This window comes from Balaenoptera physalus (genome assembly GCF_965194825.1).
Source record: "Balaenoptera physalus genome assembly, chromosome: 3".
In the NCBI taxonomy this organism is placed as follows: Eukaryota; Metazoa; Chordata; class Mammalia; order Artiodactyla; family Balaenopteridae; genus Balaenoptera; species Balaenoptera physalus.
Window position 1 is genome coordinate 34731552 of NC_138890.1, and position 15372 is coordinate 34746923.

The following is a 15372-nucleotide window of genomic DNA, read 5'->3' on the forward strand; positions in this document are numbered from 1 at the left end:
GATCTGTGACCTATTTTATTTTTTGTAGGAGCTGTGAAATATAGGTGGTTTATTTTTTTGCATATGGATGTCCAGTTGTTTCAAAATCATTTGTTGAAAAGGCTATTCATTCTCCATTAAATTGTTTTTGCACTTTTCTCAAAAATCAATTGCTATTTATATGGGTCTGTTTTTGGTCTCAGTATTCTGTTCCATTGATCTATGTGTCTTTCCCTTCACCAATACCACACTGCCTTGACAACTGTAGCTTTAAAGCAAGTCTTAAAATTGGGTAGAGTGATTCCTTTAACTTAATTCTTCAGAATTGTTTTGGCTGTGTTAATTTTCTTTGCCTTTCCGTGTAAAGTTTAGAATCAGCTAGTCTGTATCACAAAAAGTCCTGTTGGAGTTTCCACTGGAATAGCATGTCTTCTGATCCATGAACATGGGGCATCTTCATTTAGCACCTCTTTGATTTAGATCATCAGCATTTATGGTTTTCAGCTTATAGAACCTGTACATCTGTTGTTAGATTTATTCCTAAGTGTTCATTTTCTGGAGCTGTTGTAAATGATTTTTTATTTGGTTGTTGGTATTTTTCAGTCCTTCTATGTCCTTGCTGATTTTCTAGTAGTTCTATACATTACTGAGTGGAATGTTTAAGTCTCCAACTGTAATTGAAGGTTTGTTCATTTCTCCTTTCACTGCTGTTTTTACTTCTTGTATTTTTAAGCTCTGATGTTAGGTGCATACATATTTAAGATTGTCATGTCTTGGTGAATTGATTCTTTTATCATTTTTAATATCCCTCTTTATTCCTGGTAATTTTGATACAATTTCACATGAGTCCATTTAATCTATATTGGGAAGTAATGTGCAGAGAGGTTAAGAGCATAGCCTCCGAGTCAGAATTGCCTGGTTTGAATCACACATCCAAGTACAGGTGTATGACTTTGGGCTCATCACTTACCTGTTCCTTGGCTCTGGTTCATTTGTAAATTGGGATAATCTCATTCAATTTGTAGGATTAAGGATTACATGAGATGATTCATCTAAAACATCTGACAATAGTACCTGACAGTAAAAACTTATCGTGGTTAACCACAAATGTTAGATCAGAAATGTCTAGTTTTTAGAAAGTATGTCACATAATTAGAAATACATAGAAGGTTCAGGTCCCTTTTTAAAAACAACACTTGTGAAAAGAGGGATTATTAAATATATCTAACCTAAGTCAAATACCAAAGGAACCTTCTTTTATAAAAGTTTTTCTTTCATCAGTAATTCCGTACAGTGTCTACTTTATATCTTGTTAGTTTAAACATGAACAGTTCAAAGTCATATATTGTTTGAGTTCCAATAATAATTAACCAGTGATCTAAGCAGATTAACAACCACCTGCTGGAATACTGTTTAATTAGATAATAGGGTTGCACAGAACTTCAGGTGGGCTGAATCTGATGGTGAATTTGTATTATGGATAGCCATAGTAGTGATGAATCTAAATAATAAAAGCGACCAATAGTGTATAAACACTGACTTTTTAATGCATATTAAGCATATTTAATTGTCATCATCTTGTGTCTATCTTTAAAAAACCATTAGAAAGGAAAGTGTCAATTAGGTAATAGCCATACTCTTATAAGAAATTGTGTTTCTCCTACCATGCATCTTTAGTGCTAAATTTAAATATAGTGAGTGAAGACAGCTTTTTATTGTGGTTCTATTATCACAGTGCCAAAATAGTTAATTAAATTAGAAGAGAAACAAATAGAAAACCACCCAGCAAAGGAATGCATTTCAGTAACTTTATTGAAAGGTATATCCCTTAGTACCAAAACATAATGGTAGTTGGTTAGGTTACCTCTGCCAACTCAAAATTAACACTGATGTATTCAAAATACTGAAATTTATCAGTCTTTTGGGAAAACTGGAAAGTTATCCATAAAACATGGTTTACAAAAGTATAAGATACACTGTGGTTCTTTGGTTTATTTTCCAATGCATATCTCTCCATAACATGATGTCAAATTTGGGTACAGGCATCCTGGATGGATTCAGGCTACACATTCCACTAACTGTTTATAACACTTTAACACAGATCTCCTTAGGTTCACTGAAATCCTGAACACTACCTCAGCAACCTTATAATTATGAAGATGCCTACTTACCTTTCTTAATACTTTCTTTTGGCACAGTAGGGGAAATTAAAGTATATTCTCTCCCTTTTAAGCAAAATTCTAAATTAGAAGCAATGACAGTTTCATAAAAACAGTGCTTAGTAAAAACTTCTGGAGTGTTAAATCAGAAAGTTTTCAGAGTGACGTTAATTTGTTTTGAGTTACTACTACAATAAAAACTAATTTTCTAATTTTCTTGATGGGACTAGACTGAGGCAGTAAATTCTGTATAAAACTTTTTAAATCATGGATATAAACATCACCTGTTTGATAGAAAAATATTAAAGATAACTTAATATGCTGAAATTAATAGGTCTGTAGTTTTGCTTTATATAAAATGCCCTCAAATTTAAATGTGATTCCCATGTAGCAATAAAGTCCACATCTCTGGATTATGTATTACTTGCATTATGAGTGCCAAGAAACCATTTTCACTGCCTAGAATACTGACCCTTATTATGCCTTAAAAGTGCATTTGTGAAGTGGTGGTTTTGATGTAAACCTCATATTTAAATTTAAAGTTTAAATTTAAATTAAGTAGGTTACCATTTTTAACACCACCTAAAATACAATATATTGACCCAATACAGAAAGTTGGATCAATGTTAGAAATGAAGATTCACAGTTTACCTTCCCAGGCTTGTCATTAGCATTTCACATTTATGCTGGTTAGCTTTGATTTGTATGCTTCACAGGTGAATTCAAATGTGAGTAATTCCACTATAGGGTAATGTTAATTAGGCAGTTTTCCCAAATCTGAGAACACCAATGTTAATCTACTTGTGATGTTTTGAGGCTTCACAGCTTAAATCCGTTATAACATTATGGAATCCACAGCTCAGGATTGTGGAGAAAGGCTTCAGAAGAGTTTTTTGTTGCTGTAAGAATCCTATTTAATAAACAAAAAAATCAAGTTATCAGAAGTCTGCCAAACACAAATATTACTACCTGTTAAAATATCTAAGATTCATAATCACGTCTTATGTAGATGTGTTCTATGTTAATATTTAGTTTTGAGTAGGAAGAAAGAAATCACCAACATGAATTAAACTTAGATGGCAAGAGTGTATATCGTATATTTGTGAGGAGGCTTACATTTTTTCATGCATGTAAATACTTTCCAGTGTTCAACTACTATAGCAATGATACACATACAGTTGAGATGTATAATGATACACTATACAGTTGAGATGTATAATGATACACTATACAGTTGAGATGTATAATGATACACATACAGTTGAGATGTATAATGATACACTATACAGTTGAGACATCCTGGCAGTTTCTAGACACTCAATGTAGAGACCACCTGTCACAACTTACTTTTTAAGTACAATACCCAAGTTCATACTGATTTTGCTAATAAGCTAACAGTCTCAAATTAGTTCAATGTATGGTTCAAACTTTTGGTCCTGTTCCCTTACTCAGGCTTGTGTAACTTTAAATGAGCCAAAGCCTAAGTCTACATATAGCAAAATGATGTGAAATTGAAAAAAAAAAATGCTGTTTTAGTGCTACTTTTAAAGTTCAGGTTATTAAGGATGCTGCTTTTTAAGCTGAAAATTTAATGAAATGGCTAACATATATATCAAAGGTTAAGAGGATTCCTTACTCTTAGGGTGTTGTACCTTGAATGCAGTAAATGCCCTCAAATACTAGCTGACTAGATCAGTGAAGTCATTTTCCCCTCTGCTAGTCCAATTCCATTTTGTTTATTTTGAAAATAATGCAGATTTAAATTCTTGAGTTGCAGAAGAAAATTATAGCATTAGAAAAGTTTCTCTACATGGAGAAAAACTATGAACCAAATTTACCAATTAAGGGACCAATTCAGGAATCGTTGGAAGGTGGGTTATTCTGTAGTAACTATGCTTCAGTTGCCGTGCAGTACGCCCAGAAACAATCCATTTCAACTTCTGAACATTTGGTTTGGAACACTTGTTGGATGAATATTCAGTTAAACACTTGGATACGAGCTCTTGCCAGAAAGTCAAATCTCTGCCATTGATCTGTGCATAAATTAAAAAAATATATTCCTTAAAATAAAAGTCCTACAGTATTTAATTATAGTAATAATTGCAATCTTATTAACGTGTGTTTCCTCGTCAAAAAAATTTGAGGATAAGCTACTTAAGTTTCAAATAAACACAGGACATCTCATTTTACTTTAGGAACAAGTGGTTTAGTTTCTTTTACAGCTGTGAACAGGATTTAGGCTATGACCTGTACATACCTTGGAATGTTTCTGAAGACATTCTACTCCTTCTGTTAACTCTACACACTTCTGTGCCTGGATCTCCAAGGCAATGATAGACAATGCCAACACAGAGGGCTAAAAGAGATAAATTTTAAAGTAAATGCTGAATATAAAAGTAGGTATATAAATAGGTTTAATCTTTGTAAAATATTTACCTTTGCTTTAGAAAATATGATCCTGCAGTAGCATGCCTTAAGTTGAGCTTCTAGTCTTTCAAAATTAAGGCTATTCCTCCTTTAAAAAGAAAATGAAATCAATTTTATATAGATAATTTTACATCAAGTCAAAAGAAATTTTTAGAAAAGTCAACTTTAAAGTGAAGTTTATGCACACTTATCATAGAAAGTGAATTATTTGAAGTAAAGAATTTCCCTTCCTTCAGAAACATTAACTTCTTAAGGATACCATATATGAATTTTAACTGATTTGGGCCAAAAAAAAAGTATCATGCTACAACTCCCAAGGTTTCTTTTCATTTTAATAAATCTATTTTTGAATCTGAAGTTCCTTTTTCCATAAATCTGTGTTAGATGCTTACCTACTAGGTTCTATAAGTTAACTAGTCTATAAATGGAAAACATAATTTAAAAAAAAAGTTGAAATGTCCATCTTAAGAATTCACAGACTTCAAGAAGGTGTTTTTGACTGAAAGTCTTCTCACTTCTGCTGGAGAGTGAAGTGAAACTCAAGGAGCTTAGCTGTCATTTTACTTATTTTGATTGGAATTCTCCCAGGATATTGATTTTATGTAATATCCGGACAATATCATTCTGATTTCCAAATCTGCTTTGTTAAAAACAAAGATCACATACCTTTCATATGGCAAGTTCTCTTGAAGGAGTGAATAATAGAGTTGTAGAAACTGAAAGGCAGTAGTAGCTTTGACTTTCCAACACACCTTCTCCAACACAATCTTTTCCATTCTCATCAAGTCTGAAACCGTGAACCTATACTGGCTTATTCGGATCAAGTCAGTTGCCAATGGGACATTCCTTTCCTCTTCTATTGATTTTACAGCCAAATAGAAGCAGCTCAGTCCAACACACCCAAGGTGCTTGGGCTGTACCTAAAAAGACAGTAAGTCCATGTCTTTACCTTATTTCAGTTAAAAAAACATAAAGGATAATCTAGAACTCAACCCATCACTTCGAAAATGTATCTTTGGGGCTTCCCTGGTGGCGCAGTGGTTGAGAATCTGCCTGCCAATGCAGGGCACACGGGTTCGAGCCCTGGTCTGGGAGGATCCCACATGCCGCGGAGCGACTGGGCCCGTGAGCCACAATTGCTGAGCCTGCGCGTCTGGAGCCTGTGCTCCGCAACAAGAGAGGCCGCGAGAGCGAGAGGCCCGCGCACCGCGATGAAGAGTGGCCCCTGCTTGCCGCAACTAGAGAAAGCCCTCGCACAGAAACGAAGACCCAACACAGCCATAAATAAATAAATAAATTAAAAAAAAAAAAGAAAATGTATCTTTGAGGTATTTTTCTCAGCTGTGAAGGACTTAACACGATCCACTGATACCTCAACTGTAGCCTCTTAACCATATGTACCCACTTGGAACCAATTTTTGAGTAAACAGACTAAGTTTCAGTATAAAGTGTGGCTTCAGCACATAACAATTCTTACTTCTTTTGTCTTGTTTAAATCACTGCAGAACGATAAGCAATAAGCTACTAGGTCAAAGGCTTATATGAGGACTGAAATACCTTACAGCTTACGCACAAAATTTCTTTCCAGAATGTTGTGTTTTTCCAGGCTGTTTTCTTTGTAGTAACACATGTAAAATGTTTTTAAATACTATAGCACATACTGTTTACTCTGCCTGTAAAGCTCTATTCACTACCAACATTTTAAATTTATTCATCATTTTCTGAATGTCTACAAAATTTGTCACAGTCAAAATTCTGTCCACTTTAAGTTCTGCTCAACGGAAACTTTAAGAAGCCTTTACCAGTATTTGTGCTCTCCTCTTCTCAGAACCCCTTCAGCAATACATTTATGCCTCTTTTGAGGTATAATGTAATCATTTTTCTTATTATTCCTTGTACTATATAATAGTTATCAGTGCAAACATTACTGCCACTAAGATTATAATACACTTAAGGGATAGATGTATGTCATTCATCTATGTAACATTTATAGTCAAAGGGAGTGCCTGCACATGGTCTAAAGAGTTGTTTAATTAGGCTATTGAAAAAGTTTCTTGAACCATTCAATACACATTGAGTTCCTCCCATATATGATGCATTCTGTTAGGTACTGAGGACTAAAAGATGAGTTGCATTTTAACTGTCACATTATTTCATTATCTACCAATGACCACTAGCACACAGAGAAGTCAGATGTATTTTTAATAATTAAGCTCTGAAAGCTACACAGATGTCCTGCTTATCCAATACAGGGAAATAACTATGTATAAATGCTCCTTCAGAAGATACTCTCTATTGCATGCAAACTTAGGCTGGAAATGATAAGCATAAGCACAACTTGAGTAAATTTAAGGCTAAAACAATTAGAACTTTATTCTGTATGAATAGAGATCAAGAAATATACTCTATTGACCAGGTGGTTGACAGTATCAACAAAAAGGAAAAAAAGAAAAGAAATATAGTCTAATTCTTAACCGACAATCTAGCATTCTGCCTCTAACACATTTCTTAAAATTTAGAAACAACAGTAAATAAATGAAAACACCCAACCTATCAAAAAAGACTTTTAAAAACAACAGCCAACTCTCCTACTGGGAGACTCTGCAATTAATTATTTGATATTAGACTATTTTTCAATGTCAGAAGGTAAGTCGAATAAATGATGCATCACTCTTAATTAAAAGCAAGGATTTCATCAGTGCTGTAGTACACAGAATTACCATAATGTTTTGGCTACTTGTTGAAAACAAAAAAGGTCAAATTATGAATACCAGCCCAAAGCTAGCAATACCACCTCCAAAACACACTGAACAAAACCACGAAATAGGGTAATGTAGCTTTAGACGTACCTTCATTTTAGACAGGAATCTGTCCAGTAAATTCACAGCTAGAGAAAATGTCTCCGTGTCAAAGCCAAAGAACTGAGTTAGACTAAGGAGATCCTTTACTTCAAAGTCCCTCAGTCTTGCAGTCATTCTAAGGCCATTATCGTGTGCAGATTCAATTAGTCTCAAGCCGCAGACCTTTGGCTGACATCTCAACTCCTGTTCCAACAGGGCATTCAGCTGGTGTAGCAGTTTCTGAGAGTCAGTTGTTGTCACTACCTCTATCATCTATATATAGAACAAAGCCCAGAAAGGAGTGAAAGAACAGCCCTTCCTGCCTTGTGTTGTGCCAGGTGCATTATAACACAAGTCTCCCCTCCCTCAATGCTATTAGTGAATCTAAGTCACTGCAAAATGCCATCTGTTATTCTCCCCCTCCCCAACCAGTTGGTCACATCCTAAATTGTGAGTTCCTAGAGGGCAGTAGCCATGCCTTTTTGAAGAAAAAAAATGCAAATCTTCATGCCCAAACTTTGAAGTTAGATGGTAGCATGTATTCTGCCATTTATTAACAATGTGAACTGTTCAAGTTAGTAAATTTTTCTTAGTCCTCAATTCCTAATCTGTAAAGTGGGTATAAGGTTATTACCTATTTCATAGACACTTGTGTGGAATGAATGAGCTCATCTAGGTACACAGGTACTTAGCACATACAGTAGGTGCCTAATAAACACTGGGCAATATTAATGAGCTTATTTCTAGTCTGTAAAATGAGGCAATATCTGCCTCTTTGAATGGCTGTGAAGATTAACCAAGATGATTCAACTAAAGAGTTTAGCATAGTGCTTGGCACTCACTGCTCAGTAACTGTTCACTTTTATTGATGTTAGGAAAGGAAGCTTAAAGGCAGTTATGGGCGCACGCAGTGGGGGCGGGAGGTAATCCAGCCTGCAAGAGGAATCTGGGAGTTTCATTAATTTAAGACAATACTGAACATCTACTATGTGCCTGTTCCGGGCACAGGCTAAGCCCTGGACACACGGACGGTCCCTCCCCCCAACAACCGAAAGACAGGAAGGCAGAAAGAATCCTTAGGGTTGCGCGACGGAAAGGGTGGGCAGATGAAGAACCGCAAACTTCAGGGGTCCAACTCTTTGGCCCCTGGGCTGGTGCCTGGGACCTGGCCCATAAGACACTAAGACGTCTCAGGAGGTAGGATCTGGCCCCGCCCCTCCATGCTCGTACTAGCCTGAACTTGTTGCTCGGGGAGAATTAACCGAGGAAAAGGGCTCGAGACCTACCCCTCACCCCGCGCCCCCCAACCCTGCTCCTTACCCGCACTCCGAGGTCAACCCCGAAATCCGAGCTCACCTTGATTGCGACTGCAGCTCCTCAGCGGTAACCACCCTCCCCGGGCCTGCTCTCACCTCACCCCAAGATATTAGAACCGAGAGGCCTACGAGGCGAGAGGGCTCGCGGGCAAGACGGGAAAGGCCCGGGGAGGGGGAGCTGTCTTGGGTGGAGGTCTCTACAGCGCCGCCGAGACGACACTGCCCTCCTCGGGGTCAGCTCGGAGCCGAAGGGGCAGCGCCTAGCCGCCTGAGTAATATATTGGAGGGCGGGGTTTTCTCGCTGCGGTGGGAGGGGCACATGGGAGGCATTTTCGCCGCTGATTGGTGTAAATCTTATGATGGATGGCTCCTGCGGTCCAAAGAGGGTTGGTCCGTAGAGGGAAGAAGTCCGGCCAATCAGCACACGCTTTTCACAATCCCGGAGTCAAATTCTCCGCCCCTTGAGACCACGCCCCCTACCTCTAGGCGTCTCTCATTGGAGGATTTCTCCAAGTGTCTTCAATGAAGAGGAGGGAGAGCTAAACGCTGCGCGCACCAACCCAGGCCCGGTAAGGCCTCTGCTGGCAGGCGGATTGGCCAGAATATCGTTCCAGAATGTACTGGGAGTTTTCGTTCCGTTCGGTTTAGTAGAGTGCTTCTGCTCTCTCTAAAAATACAGTGTCTGATTCCAAAAAAAAAAAAAAAAAGTAAAGGCCTGATTTTTCATTGCAGTTGGAGAGGTGGTGGATTTTCTGTGATGTGGTTTATTAAATTTCCAGAAGTTTCTCCCTGTGAGCTTTGGAAATCACTTGTTCCTTGCCTTGTTTTGCTTTTTTGTGTAATTTATCAAAGGGTGGAGTTGGACTACGTACATTCTTGGTCTCCTACCAATTTCCTGAATTTGATTTTTGAACAAATTAGAAATAGAAAAGTTGGTAGTTCTTCATCGGCTTAAAATGAAAGGTGTGTGGTTGACTCAGGAGGAATAAGTAGACAAAAATAATTGTAGTGCTTATGAATCTGAGTTCACAGATCCGTGTGTGAAGCAATATTAGTCTTTTTACTTGCTGTCCATGAACTTAATCTCTGATTGTGAGCCTTTGCCTGATAAGTGGAAAAATAATTAGCTTGAAGCCTTCCTGGACTCACTCCTTCCCTCTTTCTTTCCCTATTGTCACAAATGGGAAGGGTCTACATTAAAAGGGCCTGAGGATTGGTGAACAAGGAATTGGTTATCAGTTCTGGTGGTGAACAAGGAATTGGTTATCAGTTCTGGTGGACTGTACTTTGACGTCTCTGTTCTCACGGTCTCTTCCTGGCTGGTGGCTACCTGGGCTTTGAAAAAATGAAAATCTGAAAGATTTGCTGGCATGTTTGCTGTTTGCCCTGCCGGGTGCTTCCCTGAGGCAGTGGCACAGAACCAAGCCCTGAAATGGGGGCAGAGTTGTGGAGAGAAAGGGGAAGGGAAAACCTGAGAGAAAAAGTTAATGCCCCAAAATATTATCTTAGCCACATCACTAGGTCAGTTTGTCAAACCTCTGCGTTTCAAATGGGGAAGAGGCCTTGGTCACCCTTGAAAAAGAACTCACGTAATGAATATAAATGGGCAATTAAAACCATTTAAAAAGTTCTTTTTACAATAATGTGTGAGTTTACAAATGTACGTTTCTCCTTTAGTAACAAAGGAACAAAATTAGTAACAAAATTAGGAATATAGGTATGTACACATGCACTCTTTCACTATTTGTTGAACACGTAATATGTGCCAGTGGAGGACAGAATATACTGGTTCCCGTCCTTGTGGATCGTGTAGTTTTGTGGACAATATAAACTGATTTATTTTCAAGTCACAGGCTACTAACTAGGTACACGACTTTTAGCAAGTTTTTAATCACATTGAGTTTCCATTTTCTTTTATTAAAAAATAGGAAGTAAAAGTACCTTATTCACAGGGTTATTGAGAGGATTAAATAATGCAAAGTACCTAAAGAGGTAGGCATTGTGCCCAGAGCACAGTAAGTACTTGATAAATGGTAGCCTTTATTATTAAATTACTAACATTTCTTTTGAAATGTCTTGCTTAACATACATTTAATTCTGTTTTATCTATTGTCAGAATTAGTCTTCTAGAATCGGAGTATTGGAGTTGTTTACTTAACACTAATGAAAGTATCTAAATTGTGTGTATTAATTTCTTTTTTTTTAAGATTTATTTATTTTATTTTTGGCTGCGTTGGGTCTTAGTTGTGGCATGTGGGATTTTTTGTTGCGGTGCATGGGCTCTTCGTTGTGGTGCCTGGGCTTCTCTCTAGTTGTGATGTGTGGGTTTTCTCTCTCTAGTTGAGGCGTGCGAGCTCAGTAGTTGTGGCACTCAGGCTTAGTTGCCCCATGGCATGTGGGATCTTAGTTCCCTGACCAGGGATCGAACCCAGGTCGCCTGCATTGTAAGGTGGATTCTTTACCACTGGACCACCAGGGAAGTCTCATGTGTATTAATTTATTAATTTATGTGCCTTTTTTATACTTAAAATTTTCACAAGCAGCTTTAGGTAATATATCATTGTTTATGTAATAAAAATGTTTTCTCTTACGTTAGGATCTTATTACTTTTTATTAAAATCTGAAATTACCTGCATGAAAAAAATTGTTTCTATAGCACTGAAGAAACATTGATTCAATACAAATCAAATCAAATGGACATTTTTTACCTTTTCTCCTTCCCCTCACCTCCACTGGCATTTTTATTCCATAATATTAGAATACAGACTATCATTTAAATAATTTTAAAGTCCTAATTAGCAAAGTGTGCAAATGTAAGACTCAATTATATACTATTGTAAAAGAAAAAAAAAATGAGCCTTTTGTTAATTGTGATTTATTTTTAAAGACTTACAGATTTAGTAATGAGTCTATCAGGAATCTTTCAAAGGACTGACTTCCAGGGTATTTTCTAGGCTCAGTGATATATTCAGCTGCCATCTTCACACTTTCTTCTCAATCAGCAGTTAAGTTCAGCAAGAACTGAAGCTCAGAATAATGGCCTCGAGGCTGGGCAAGAATCCAAGGCAGTAACAGGAAGATTTAATCATATTCTCTACATTACGGATTATAGAAGTGCCTTGAGCAGCAAAAATTATAACAAGCAGGTATAACAGTGGTGGCTTGTCAAATGCTGCCCTGACCAGGGAAATTCCTCATTGGTTCTGTTTCCATCCTAGAGACTGGAGGAGTCTTTGCACCTCACCCTCTGTTGAGGCTCCCTGACAAATGTCCAGAACTTTTGGATGTGGGCTTGTCCAACTGTGATGAGGGCTGAAAAAGTGAGGATCCAGAAGATCTCAGCTCAGTCTCTTCCCCTCTACTTCCTGATCCTTCCTGGAACTAATTATGGCCCTCTCCACCTCTCCAACTGTTCTCTAGTGCATCTGCTCTGTCTTAGAAGAGAACTTGCTTGGCTGTGGCTTTTTGGAGTCTTCATTAGCCCCTGGGATAGCAGAGAAATTGTGTATAGTTTGGGTGGTGATGGGGAGGCAGGGAAAAGGATACATAGAAAACAGATTAGTAATGTCAGGTATATCTTGCCCTTCAGAGATTCTAGCTGTCTCTGATAAAGTAACCCTTTCCAATTAATTGAGGTGTTACTATATTCAGTGGAAAAATAAACTTTGTCAAGTAACCACTGCTATATAAAGGCACTGGGAGACATTAGACGGAGATCTCCCACTTGCTAGCATTTAATCTAATGGCCATAGACTCTGTTGAGTACAGGGCTCAAAGCCAAGATCAGCCAATAATGAAAAGAGTTTGCATTTGTTATGTATTTCCCAAGTGCCAGGCTGTGTGCTGAACTTAAACACACATGATCTTATTTAGTCCTCTAACAACTCTGATATTATTATTATCTTCAGAAATGAGGAATATCTTGTATATCTCCTGTTTAGCAACTACTTTTTACTGTTTACTAAATATTCTTAACACATAACTTGAATTTGGATTTTACAGCGTTTAAAAACAAGTTTTTATTTTGGAACCTTTTAAACTCACTACCCAACTTCAATAATCATCAACATTTCGCCCATGTTGCCTATTTACTTTCTGTTTGTCCCATCATTCAACAAATATTTATTGAGAACTTTCTAGGTGCCAAACCATTGTGTTTTGTAGTCCCGGATTGAAAATGTTACGATTTTGGGCCATAGGGTGTGTTGGCTATTGTTTTTTGTGAAGATAGAGGTTGGAAGGATCAGCTGGGTCATTCTCCAGGTGCATCTCTTTCTACTCTGAAGCCCACACTGAAGGTGTCTCTGGGGTCTGCTGCTTTGGTAGGAGAAGGAGGGAATGGGGAGGGATAACAGTTCCCTTCCTTATTTAGGTCTCTGCCTGTACTGCTAACCTTCCTCACAAAGGTGCATGCAGACACACCCACCCACACCCACCCACACCCACCCACACACACACACACACACACACACACACACCCGTTTACAAAAGATTTTGACAGAGTTGAGTTTTGGGAAATGAAGTACTTTCGAATCTAGCTTTTTTGTCCCTTAGGGATCTCATAGGTCTGAACTTTTGTTCTCTAGGTCAGCGTTCCTTGCTTGAGGTCACCACTTGCCTCATTTCTTTAGCCTTTTAACTCTTTAACTCGTGATCTGAGTTTTGATGCAGCCAAGTGAAGAGGTTGGTGCAAAGGGCATTCCAGACAAAAGCAACAGTATGCGCAAAGGCATAGAGGAAAGAGAGACTAAGTTGATTTCTGTAAATGAAATATAGATGACTCTGGCTAAAGCATGGAGGGTGTTGGAGGTGGGGGAGTCTAGCAGTGAGGTGGGGAAAGAAGCAATTGCTTATCCTGAAGGACCAGGTATACCATATATACCATTATTGGAATTTTGGACTTAATAGGCTTTGGGGAACCAACCATGGAATTTAAAGGGAATGTCACAACTGGATTTGTGATTTAAAATGACCATTTGGCATCAGTGTGAAGAGTGGGAAGAGGGGGCCAAGAGTGGAGTCGGAAGAGCAGTTTTAGAGGCCACTGCCGTAACCTAGGAAAAAATGAGAAGATTGAACTGAGGGAGTGAGAGTGGGAATGGGAAGGAGATGGATTCAAGGGACCTTAGGAGGTTGAGCTGATGGATTGTGGTGACTTATTAGATTTGATTGGTTAGAGGATCAGGATGAAGGCAGAGTCAAGAATACTGTTCAAATTTCTGGTTCAGGCAAAAAGTTGAATGGAGAGTCTATTTATGTGCTAAGTTCAGGGAATACAGGAAAAAGACCAAGTTTGTAGGGGAAGACGTTGACCTAGAGATGCCTGAGGGAACTCCAGGTGGAGATGTCCAAAGGTATCCAGAGAAACATTTGGTGCTACTGAGAAGTTTGGGACTCATCAGAATATGTGAGGTGATTGAATCATGGAAGGAGATCAGTCAGGGACAATTGAAAGTGGTAAGAGAAGCCTGAGGAGAGAGTCTAGGGAACAGGAGTCTCTGAAGGGGATCTAGAAGGAGAAGGCATGTTACAGGAGTCAAGAGAAAGTGTTTCAAGGAGAGAGTGAGCACCAGTGTCTGATGCTGCAAAGAGGATAAAATGAAGTATGAACAACAAAGAAAGAAAATGAAATCAATGAATGTGTGACCCACTCTTGCAAGGGGCTGGACTGCAAGAGGGATAGAGACCCTGGACAGAGAGTGGACATGGTGTTGAGAGAGATATTTTGCTTTTCAAAGATGAGCTAGACTTGTGCATGTTTAAGTAATGACCAGAAAGAGCCAGCAGAGAAAAAGAAGGATCTGACGGCTAGAACAATCTAAGTTCTCAGATGACACTAGTCAATTTGCATTCTGTCAGCTGTATTGTTATAGAAGCTTCTATATAGTCAAATACTCACAGACTACAATGGAAGTGAACAACACAAAGGGGCAGAAATTATATGTGTTTAGCATGCCTAAAATTCTCTAAATAGGTGTTAAGAAATATCACTACATGCTTTATAAATGTTTATGTTTTCTATAGCTATTTTATATTCAGGATTTCCAGTTTCAGATTATCCAAAGCACTCCTCTTGATTTACAATATTCTGGCTTGCCAGGTTTAGGAGCTTTATATCAGTGTTGAAGTAAAAGTAATAAATAAAAACATGCATTTTATGTACCCATATGTGGTTAAAATATGATAGAACAAGGCATCCATTTGCTCAAGCCTTAAATATCTAGCTTTTGTTGGAAGTCAGCCATACATAGATTTAGCTCAAATAGAATAAAAACTTGAGGCACATTATGGAGGTTTCTACTTTTAATGGAAATATACATATATTTACATCATACAACCATAAATGTGTGTGAGCATGGAAATATGTGGATGTGATAAGTAATACTGCCAAATAGCATTGATATAGATTTTTCTATAACATATTTCCTGTCAATCCTGGCCTTGTAGAAGAATTTTTAATAACTAAAAGCAGTGCATGAAGGGACAGACTACAGTCTGGGTCTCATTTTCCCCAGTTACTATCTCCCACCCTCAATATTTTCATATTTTAATTGGGAAAATAGTAACAGTACTACATCAGAGGTTTAATTAATTGAACTAATACTCAGAAGTAGCATATGTAAGGACTTAATAAATGTTAGATATTATTAT

General features: G+C 37.9%; 1 protein-coding gene and 1 long non-coding RNA gene across 5 annotated transcripts in view; one reads left to right on the forward strand and one right to left on the reverse strand.

Annotated features, from left to right (window-relative positions):
• Window positions 1-1773: 1773 nt before the first annotated feature.
• Window positions 1774-8976, reverse strand: CCNG1 (cyclin G1). 4 transcript variants are annotated; one of them, XM_082456560.1, is made up of 7 exons: window positions 8726-8973; window positions 7415-7678; window positions 5232-5485; window positions 4575-4653; window positions 4396-4494; window positions 3977-4171; window positions 1774-3048 (listed from the first exon to the last, which is right to left on the reverse strand). In XM_082456560.1, exons 2-6 carry the CDS (start codon window positions 7676-7678, stop codon window positions 3980-3982), a joined length of 888 nt encoding a protein of 295 aa, XP_082312686.1. In that variant the 5' UTR covers window positions 8726-8973; the 3' UTR covers window positions 1774-3048; window positions 3977-3979. The 4 variants fall into 4 exon arrangements, with proteins under 4 accessions (XP_082312686.1, XP_082312685.1, XP_082312688.1 ...); XM_082456559.1 differs by having other exon boundaries at window positions 8762-8972; XM_082456562.1 differs by lacking the exon at window positions 7415-7678 and having other exon boundaries at window positions 8762-8976.
• A 96-nt stretch (window positions 8977-9072) lies between these two features.
• LOC309658247 overlaps window positions 9073-15372 on the forward strand; it is a 537688-nt gene continuing 531388 nt past the window's right edge. The window contains exon 1 of the long non-coding RNA XR_014262136.1: window positions 9073-9290. This is a non-coding gene — a long non-coding RNA (uncharacterized lncRNA). The remainder of the gene's footprint in view (window positions 9291-15372) is intronic.